Raw genomic sequence first — 10998 nt, forward strand, 5'->3', positions numbered from 1 at the left:
TAGACTCCCATCATCATGACACCTTAAAACACAACACACTCGACCATAATCAACCAGAAATCAGCAGCCCCTTGCACCCAACAACAAAAACGTGAGACTCATGTAAAGAAGATCGAGTTTCATGTCAAGCTTTTCACAAAAACGCATACACAAGCAACATGAAAGGATGAACATGTAAATACATATATTTCAGTATATTTATGGCGTGAATGAGGATAAAACAAGATACAAGCATGCCTTGATGTGTAGATGCTCAAAAACTCCAGGAAACGCGCGTCGGGGAAGCATCGGAGGAGCGGCGGGGTGGGGGGGGTAACTTGTTTGAAAGAAAAATGAAGGAAAAACCGATGGGGCTGGTGGCTGCTGAATGTCGAGGGTAGAGGCTGTTAATGGGGAGGGAGGGGCGGCCACAAATATTAAAATAGGGTTAGGGTTTGATTAATGGTAGTTCTGAACTCCTAGCATTCAACTAGACTAAAGGCAGCACTTCTCATACCGCACCAGTTTAACGTTTTGTGCGAAGACTACAAACAAATTGTTTGTCTTTGTGTTAAGACTCACTCAACTGAACTTATCTCTCTGTATATGTGAGTCTTTTGTTTGTGCATATGTAAGAACTGATATATTAATACAATACGAAGGTATTCTCACACACTGAGGGAATTGTGCTTCTAAAATAAGTTGATAACACGCTGAAGTGTTCTCTCAAATCTGGGCTAGTTGCTTCTTGTAAGCTGATGTGAGTTATGTGTCCCCTATCTTATCTGTGTTCATCCGCACACTACTGCTTTTCTTAATGGTCTTCATCATGTATTTATAAATGCGAAGGTGATCGTGCATCAAGACTCATCAATTATATTAGTTGCAATTTGAATTTGTTTCCCGAAAAGGTGTCTTTACTTTCTGACAATCATTCTGGAAACTTCCACTTTAAGAACTGTTGCAACGTTCATTATTATACCTACAATTGTACAATTTCTTGTACATTTGTGCACAACTGGATTCCATTAAATAAGCTTGCTGCTATCTGCGAACTGGTCTGCTCCAAACTTTGCTCTGAACTGAACTTCGAACTGGTCATTCAATTGGTCTTGAGCTGGTTCTCCGAACTGGTCTGGTGAAAGCAGTTGGATCGTCAGCTGGATTGATTTCACTGATTCAGTTGTACTGGTCAGTTGGGCTCTTCATCAGTTGAACTCTTCATCACTTGGTCGGGCTTCTGAAGGTCTTCTACTGAACAACAAATCAATTGGACAATCAGTGGAACTGGTCTCTCAGACATCATTTGGACTGGTTTGGTTTCGGCAATCAGTTGGCACTTTTAGTTTGCGTCTCGATAGCTTCAATTTTGGCTCGTAAACTGATCAGTTCGAAGCTTGATCAGTTTCAGCTCAACGTAAACTCGCTAGAAACAAAATAATAAGTTTTGTTAACATCAAGATCAAGATTACGATCATGAAATGTTCCAACAATGTTTAGATTAAATAAAGCCTTTTATGTGTTAAAAAAGAACCACAAGTTGGATGTGGCACTTTATCACATTTCTTGTTTGATCATGATTTCACAATGATTCAGTAGATAAGACTCTCTTTACTTTTTTTAAGAATGATCATATTTTATTAGCTCAAATTTATGTTAAAAATATTATCAAAACTTTGCAAGTAGTTTACCAAACTGATGCAAGAAAATTTGAGATGAGAATGATGGGCGAATTGACTTTTCTTGATTCGCAAGTCAAAAGTTAGACTCAGGGATCTTTATCAATGAAGACAAAAACAATAAAGAATCGCTAATGCGATTCGAAATGGAGACATACTTTGCTGCAACAACCCCTATGAGTTCATCAGTTAAACTTGATAAAGACGAAAGGGGAATATCAGTCGAAATAACAATGTATCGAGGTCTAATAAGTTCATTATTTTACCTAACTGCTAGTCGATACCTAGCTGCTGGAAGCAGCTGTGCCCAACTGCTATATTCAACAACTACTTAAAAATAAGTAGTTGATGAAACATAATCACTGATATTTTGTGGCAACAAAAGTGCAATTGAAATCACATACAATCGACTTGCATTCTCGGACCAGCCCTATAGATAGCATACATCATTTTATCTGAGATCATCTGTTAAAAAAAAACATCATGTTAGAGTACCTCTTCATAGAACAACATGTAGCTGATATCTTCACTAAACCACTTGTAGAGGCTAAGTTTTCTTATTTTAGAAATATATTAGGCCTTATTGATTTATCTTAGAAGTACATATATTTAGGGAGAATCGATTAGGGGAGTCTTACTGATAAGTCTGTCGTCAGTCGGACTTGGAAACTCACTAATTTATCAGTACTCATTACACAACTGATTTTATCATTTAGTAATGAATTTAGTGACTTATTTATTTCCTTAATTAACCATTAAGAGAAACCAATGTTCTAATTTTCGTTTAATTACATTTATTAACATTTGAAATTTTCAAAATGATTAGCATTTATATTTATTCCAAGTTAATCCTGACACGTGTCTCGGCTATCTGACTCAGGTTGCACATATAAATACTAGTTACACTCCATATTTTTCACTAATTATTTTCATGTATTCTTAACATCGATAACTTTCTGACTTTATTGCAATCAAACCATTTTACTTTTTTTCAAGATTTTCATCTGCAGAAATGTCAAACTCCTTACATAGCGAATGTTCTTTCCATCAATTTTGAATATATTTACTCAATGGAATATGGCGCTATTGTCTCTGTTTTCAAACTGATTGAGTCATCTAGACTCGAGACTTTCTCGAGCTCATCTCTAGACATCAATGTTCCAGAATTAAAGATGTTCTATCCACGAGGATCTATTTCTAATGAAGGGAAGATTGTTATGCAAATTGGAGAGCAGACCCTGCTGATCGATGAAGCTTACTTTGCTACACTGTTTCAGTTACCCACTGAGGAGCTAACCGATTTATCTTACGTTCCTCAGTCTACCTTGGAGGAAATAAAGACTAGGTTCTCTGCTTCCAGCGAGCCTAACAAGACATATGGCAATAAGCGAGACATGAAGATGGAGTACCAACTTCTTCTTGATGTTGTAGCCAAACAAATCTTGTTTAAGGCAAGATCTTTTGAAGCCTACACTGCCGAGAAATTCATGGTAATGGATGTTATTGCCATCGGTCTTAAGATAACTAGTCATCTGTACTGTTTCAGAAATTTTCATTTACTATAATTAGTTTTGTTGTTACTCCAAAATCAGAAGAAACCCCAATCCCCAGCTTTACATTAAATTCTTCTATGAGTTCTTTCTAATAATAGAGACATTTGAAATCCATTCTATCTTATTTAACTAATGTATTAATAATTAATATATGAATTCAACATTTTACAAATTGTTTTGTTGTTAACAATAAAACTGTAATCGAAATTCATAGATTTCAAATTCATATAATCAAATACAACATTAGTCTTCGACAATAATCAAGAAAATAAAACAATCAAAAACAGGAAGAAATGATTCCAAATTTGGGGGTAAAAAACCATTACCTGTCATTATAGATGATTAATAGTAGTATAACATATTTTTATCAGAAAATTCTCCCGCGCATTTAAAATGGATCCAAAAGTCACACTTTGAGCAATGAAAAGCCATAACATCTACGAAACCATGAATCATATCTTTGCAATACCCACACCTTTGGCTTCCCATAGTAAGCATACGAGTCAGAGTCACTGGATGACAATGAACGTGTCTTGGCAGATCGATATTGTATCCGAACTTGATCTTCGACAACTTACCAGTTGAAGGAATGCAGTTAATATGAAATGAATTATCACATTTGCCACAATAATAAAACCAGAACTTTGTATTGATGTCTTCTTCACAAAACTCACATAGGTAGTGGTTCTCTTCTTCTTGTTGTGGGATTTGAACTGCAAGGTTGTAAATGAGGTCAAGTGGATGTCCATCAAATTTGTGCTCAACTGTTTTCGGTAAAAAGGCACAACTCGGGTGAATATGGTGATTACAAATTCCACAAGAGTAAGAGGCCATAGAGTAAGAACGATCACAACAGCAAAAGTTTATAGTGTTTAAGGAAGACAAAGTGAGAAGGTGTTGGGGGTGTGATTCATGTTTGACGATGCTCGGAGAAGTGGCACATTGAACATCCATGTAATACCTATCACGTGTTCGGTATCCAAATCCATTGAAGGCTTTATCACATATGTAACACCAAAACACGGAACAGAATACAAGTGATTTTGATAAAAGATGAGCTGGATCCCTCGTGTAATAAGTCTTGATAACTAGGGGTAAATTTGCACAAGATTGATGGAGGAGGAAAAAACATTGAGGCTTGGGGCAACTATAGTAAGAAGGAGGAGGTGAGATTATGGGTAGAATACATGCGTGGCATACTAACTGAATATCATCACTCTCTCTGCTGTGAAAGATCCAAGAAGAATGGTCAGTGTGATATTTCTCAATATTCGATTTCACATCTTCAATTTCATCATCCTCTCTGTTCTCGAGTATTGCATGATTTATCAAACTTGAAAATGTATCAGGCCCACTTGGAAGATGAATGGATGATTGAACTATAGCTGCAAAAAGTATGTAAGATTGAAACTAAGTATAGGGACATCTAAAGTTGTGCTCAAGCTACTATCCTAGCCAAATCATGCAGAAACGTATTCAACGAAACTAGTCATTACCTGTGTTCTCCACCGCTGATGCTGCACAATGTATATGAGCTACACATGCACACCATCCACAAACATAAGCACCCAGGGTCAATGATACCTCATCGTTGCATAATATGCATGTCATTATGGTCGCAAATTCGAAACTATGAAAGGAATAAAGGATAAAGAGAGGGTGAGGATGATGCTCGATATTTATGACGGTAGGTACTGAGCAACAATCCTGATGAATATAAAAACTACACTTTTGACAAGAGAAAAATATCCCGTCTTGCTTCCTCCCACATGCATCACATACCAATGATGCTTCCTTACACATTGCCATCAATGGGTGCTCATGATGGCTAATGTGTTTTATGTTTATCTCCAAAGGAAAAGCGCATTGGCAGTGCAGATAAAACTCACGCTGAGTACCATATCCTTCAATGGACCACGAGCATTTATAAGTAAAGTTCTTACACAAGTTCCCACATTTCTCACATTTGCAATTGTCACGAGGTGGCTTGACTAGTAAACTAATATCATAGGTTCGTCCGCCAAATTCAAGTTTTGATGATTGGAGCAATTCTGTGCAAGGTCGGTGCAGAAAAAAATTGCAACCTTGGCTACATGTATAAGAAGGACTCGATATTATTGCCACCCCACACGCACTGCAATACGCCTTGGGATTTTCTTCGTCAACATATATCAGTGGATGATCATGGCTAGAATGTTTATGTTCCTTTCTGTTGAGTGCTGTGTCGATGTGTGAGGACATCGTATAGCACTTCTTCTTTTTTTTTTTGATGCTAGCGTCGAAGCTCTACAAACTAAGATTGTGTTACGGAATAAATATTGAGAGATTGAAATAATATATAGGGAAGAAATCGGGCAAATTAAAGTAATCAAACATGGAACAAGAGCAAGCAAGGTATATGGGAAAGTTGTGTGTTGAGTGTATAAATGGCAAGCACAATCTTAGTCATTAAATTTTTCCGAAACCTTTTACTTTTCAAAAGTTGCCTGAAGTTATTCTACGTTTTTTTTTTTTTTTTTGAGTTTTAATTCTGTAAATTGTATTTCAATTAATCAATTCCACATTTCCAATTAAATCCTTTATGAATGTTTTTGCAAAAAATTCATGTTACCATTTCAAATTCCAAATTGTCTTCAAATGTAATTTTTATATAAGTTTTTGGAAGTATTTCAAATACTTTGATTTTTAAATTAATCTTCAAATCTAAATAGACCCATCCAAATACAGTCTTAAGCTATGTTCTGGGTTGAAAATATTTAGTGGATTTCCATTCATAAGTGTTCAAACAAATTGATTACGATTGTTTGAGTCACTTCAAATACATTTTTCTAAATTCACTTCGCAAATAAAATATTTAATTCCAAGCACAACATTATTTGTATGTTTTACGTATTGCCGACATGTGGCATTTATATGTACGATTAATGGTTTATAAAATATAGAGAAAGAAAGCACGTGTACCTTTTTGGAAGAAAACAATATGTGCACTATTAATTTAAATTTAACATTCCTCAGATGTACTTTATTATGCGTTACATCATGTGAAGCATGTCTCACTTTATTTTTTTCCCTCAAAAGAGATAAAATAATAGGTGTACATATTAATTTAAATTGAACATATTTCATATATACTATTGTTTTCTATAAGTTTAATTTCTTCATCTAATGTCAGGCCTAAGATCGATGTGCATTGACATTCGACATTATTTAACAATTTAATAATTGAAATAATAAGTTTCGTATTAGAACATACAACCAAACTAATATTTTTTTTATATAAAAAATAAACATTGTCTTTGCGATGATAGGAAAACCAAAATGAAAGGTGCTGAAGTGAATAACAATCGGACTAAAAGAAAATTAAAATGGAACTTCGACATTGATCACCATCTCCAAAAATATCTTGTTCCTCGTTATCAAGTTGTACCTTTTGAGGAGAATTTGATTTAAAGAGCAGGCGACTATATTTAACTCAGACGGGATGGCAGGGTAACTTTCCCAAAGAATTCGGGAATGATTTTCCCAAACGTCATAATATCTTAAAATTAATTTTTTGAAGATACTCAGAAGTCCTTTTCAGATGTACTAATTATACCTCTCTAGTTTGACGACTATTATTACTTTGCCATGCGATCAGGATATGTGATAATGCTAGCTTATGCAAAGGCGAAGTTCTTGAATTCAGAAATTCCTGAATGCGAAAGACTCATAGACTTCTACTTATACCCTCGGGATGTCTCAGGTCATGGATGGTGCCCGAGTCATGGGTGATCCGAGACGATTGGTGATGTCTACAAAGAAGTAGGGATGGCAATTTCCTCCGAACCCGTTGGAGGATCCGATACCCGACCCGAATAGAAGAGGGTATGGAGGGATTTTTAGACCCGATTAAATAATTGGGTAATCGAGTATGAGTATTTTCGGGTTCGGGTATGGAGGCGGGTTTGATATAATCCGACCCACACCCGACCCGAATACCCGTTTNCTAATTCGTCATTCCAAAATTCGTAAATTAGATAATCTCGGATGAAAATGATAAAATCTCGGACCTTACATTTGAGCTATCTGCTAGATATCCCAGGTCGTCCGTGATCCGGGCTTCTTTGTAGGGATGGCAATGGGTAGGGTATGGGTCGGATTTCATACCTCCATCCCCATACCCATTTATTAAATTCATCCCCATACCCATCCCCATACCCATCGGGTATTGAATTTCATCCTCATCCCCATACCCATCGGATTATCGGATACCCATACCCTACCCAAATACCCAATTATCATATACAATTGAATTTTTTCAAATTTAAATTGTTTAAATGAAGTTATGAATAGTTAAAAAATTATTTAAATGAACAATAAAAAAAATTATTCACGCTTTATAATAAGTGTGTATTTATGATTATNGTGCATTTGATATGTAAAGTTATCATTTCCCCAAGACTTATCATGGAAGGAAACCGAAAGATTCACAGCAATTCCTCCAAGTTTAAATATTTGATTTTGCATGCACCGGTAATCCGAATTTTGAACCGAACACAATTCTGTGATTCTCTCGTCGACAGCTACTACAGGACGTAAGTTTTATTGATTTCTGATATGATTTGAAATTATGATTTTGGAGGAATTGTGATTTGATTATTATTATGTGTTCTGGTGATATCAGTAATCGTATGTTCGAAGTCAGATCGAAAAACAGACTGTTTATGCAATTGTTATGATTTTCAGAATTGATATGATTGAGATATACAGATTTCGTATTGAAATTGCGATTATTGATTAATTATGGATTGTATTGGCTATTGGTTATGAATTGTAATTGATATCTCGAGTTGTTGAGTTACCGGGAACATTATTTTAGTGCCGTTATGCCATTGATTTTGAATCAGATTAAGAGTGATGAGAACAGATTTGATTTGGATGGTATATTGATATTGTACCTGTCGAATAATTTCAGATTGTATTGACTGCCTTGAATTCAGAACGTCCATTTCTTCAGACCGAGACTACAAAAAAAAAAGGTATAAATCAATGTTAAACCGGGATTGATAACTCGAGTTAGATATGGCCTGAGTTTCCCTAAAATCACATACTTATTTGCTAATGTTTTCAGCTATTCGAATTCATTGCATTTATATGCTTGTTCTATTGATTTATAGAAAGTATGAGTTAGACGATTGATTTGAGGTAGAGAGTCTTTGGCAGAGGTGCCAAACTGGTAGAGGTGCCAGGTCACTGGACTTTTGGTTTATATCGATGTTGCTTAGAATGCAGATCAGCTTCTATTGCAGATATTCGCTATAGTACACCAAAGTCTGGGAATAAGAACGTACCACTATCTAGCTGAGGAGAGTAGATGGGTTGTTGCGTTCTTATTCAACCGAGATCCCTAGACTAGGCCAGATTGAGTCGAGCCAAAGAATAAGAATAAGAGTTTGATGTACTGAATTGTATCGATTATGTTTCATAGATCATGTTACAAGGTTTATCGATTATGTTTCAGATTATGATACATGCTTTTAATAAATGTATATGATTTTATACAATGCATGTTTCGTTGTTTTATACTGGGATTATATTCTCACCGGAGCTATCCGGCTGTTGTTGTGTTTGTATGTGTGCATGACAACATGTGGGACTGAATCAGGGTCAAGAAGAGGATGAGAAATCGAGATTAGAGTGGTGATTTCGGACTTTGATGTAGGTTTAGTTTAAACAATTGATGTATAGTTGTTGAACCCTAGTTTGACTGTATTTTGTACAAGACTTGTACTTTTATGTTGACATGTGTATTAGACTGATTTCATTACGTTCCGCATTTGTATAAAAAAAATAATTTAGACCCATTTTAAATAATTGATCTAATTATTTCCCAAAGAATGATTAAGAAGATGATTAGCGTCCGGGTTCCCACAACAGGTGGTATCAGAGCTGTAGGTTCTAGAACTGTAGGTTCCATAGACAGAGATAGAAGCTAGTGAGCGGGGTAGATTGAGTTTTCTTCCTTGCTTTTGAATGCTAGCATGTTTTACTACTTTGACATACATGTTACTTGATTTATCTGATTTAATTGGTAACATGTATTGTTTGAGAATGAATCAGAACCGATTCTTGATTAGAGGTAAGATGATCAGAAAAGTACTGAGACAGAATTGTCAGATTTTATTGCTAATCTTTTTGATAATCAGATATGCCTCCTCGAAGAGCCCCAGAACAGGGTAGTACCTATGCGAATCCGATGGATGTGACAGCAACACCGATGGAAACATTGCTGAAGAGATTTCAGTCATTCCATCCACCGACTTTGAAGGGTACTGAGACTTCAGTTGACTGCGAGAGCTGGCTTGATGATATTAAGATATTATTTGATTCACTTGACTATACAGATGAGCGGAGAGTTAAACTTATCAGGCACCAGTTGCATGACGTTGCAAAGAATTGGTGGATTACAACCAAGAGGGCTTTGGAGCATCGAGGTACGATTATTACTTGGAATGTCTTTAAGACTGAATTTTATCAAAGATTTTTTCCAGTATCGTACAGAAAAGACAAGGGTGCAGAGTTTGCAAACTTGAGACAGGGTCGGTTGAATATTGAGGAATATGTGGCCAAGTTCTCCACCTTGCTACGATTTGCTCCACACGTGGCTGAGAATGACGAAGCTGTTGCTGATCAGTTCATTAATGGCCTGAATCCTAAGATTTTTACATTGGTGAACACCGGGCGACCGAATAACTTTGCTGATGCCTTGAACAGAGCAAAAGGAGCCGAAGCCGGCCAGATCAGGCAGAAGGGAGCTTCATATGTTGCTCCAGCATCGAGACAGCCATAACCTCCAGTCCAGTTTCCCCAACCATCTCCCAGATTGGAGAGTGGCAGTAGCAGCAGTGGAAAGAAAGACAATCTGAAAGCTCGAGGGAAACAGTTTAAGAGATCTGGAAGCAGTTCATCCAGTTCTAGTGGCTCACGACAGACTGCTCTGAGCCAGAGTTATACCGGGGTCTATTGCAGAACATGTGGAGGAAGACATCCCACATAGCAATGCCGAGGAGTAGTTGGTGTTTGCAACATCTGTAAACAGCCAGGACATTTTGCTAAAGTGTGTCCACAGAGAGTTTCTCAGCGATCCCAGGGTGCAGAATCATCTGGATCAGTGGCTCAGCCTGGTAGACGACCATCTGCTGTTCACTCTTTCCAGCCACCACCCTCTACCCAGTCACAGCCGAGGCCAGGAGGAAGCCAGACTGTTAGCCAACCTCCTAGACAGCAGGCCAGAGTATTTGCTTTGACTGAAGAGCAGGCCCAGGACGCACCTGATGATGTTGTCGCAGGTAACTGTTCTCTTTGTGGTTATCCTGCTTATATATTGATAGATACTGGTGCATCTCATACATTCATATCTGAGCGATTTGTATTGATGCATTACTTGCCTGTTGAGTCATTATCTACTGTAGTATATGTCTCTTCACCTTTGGGGAGAGATCTTATATCAGTGGCATCTGTTAGATCTTGTATACTGCGGTATGATGAGCATGAGATTGAGTTAGATTGTATTGTACTTGGGTTGTCTGATTTTGATTGCATTATCGGTATTGATATGTTAACCAAGTACAGAACTACCATTGATTGTTTCCATAAGATTGTGAGATTCAGACCTGACATGGCTAATGAGTGGAAATTCTATGGTAAGGATTCTAGAGCTAGAATTCCTTTGATATCTGCGTTATCTATGACTCGATTGTTACAGAAAAGAGCAGAGGGATTCCTTGTGTATTCAGTAGACGTACTGA

The 10998-nt window shown here is 36.9% G+C and overlaps 1 protein-coding gene across 1 annotated transcript; it reads right to left on the reverse strand.

Moving 5' to 3' along the window:
- Positions 1-3434: 3434 nt before the first annotated feature.
- Positions 3435-5503, reverse strand: LOC140963111 (uncharacterized). The gene is made up of 2 exons (XM_073422349.1): positions 4708-5503; positions 3435-4596 (listed from the first exon to the last, which is right to left on the reverse strand). The coding sequence occupies exons 1-2, from the start codon at positions 5450-5452 to the stop codon at positions 3554-3556; spliced, it is 1788 nt and encodes a 595-aa protein (XP_073278450.1). The 5' UTR covers positions 5453-5503; the 3' UTR covers positions 3435-3553.
- Positions 5504-10998: the final 5495 nt, after the last annotated feature.

The sequence above is a fragment of the Primulina huaijiensis genome, chromosome 17 (genome assembly GCF_012295235.1).
Source record: "Primulina huaijiensis isolate GDHJ02 chromosome 17, ASM1229523v2, whole genome shotgun sequence".
Classification (NCBI taxonomy): domain Eukaryota; kingdom Viridiplantae; phylum Streptophyta; class Magnoliopsida; order Lamiales; family Gesneriaceae; genus Primulina; species Primulina huaijiensis.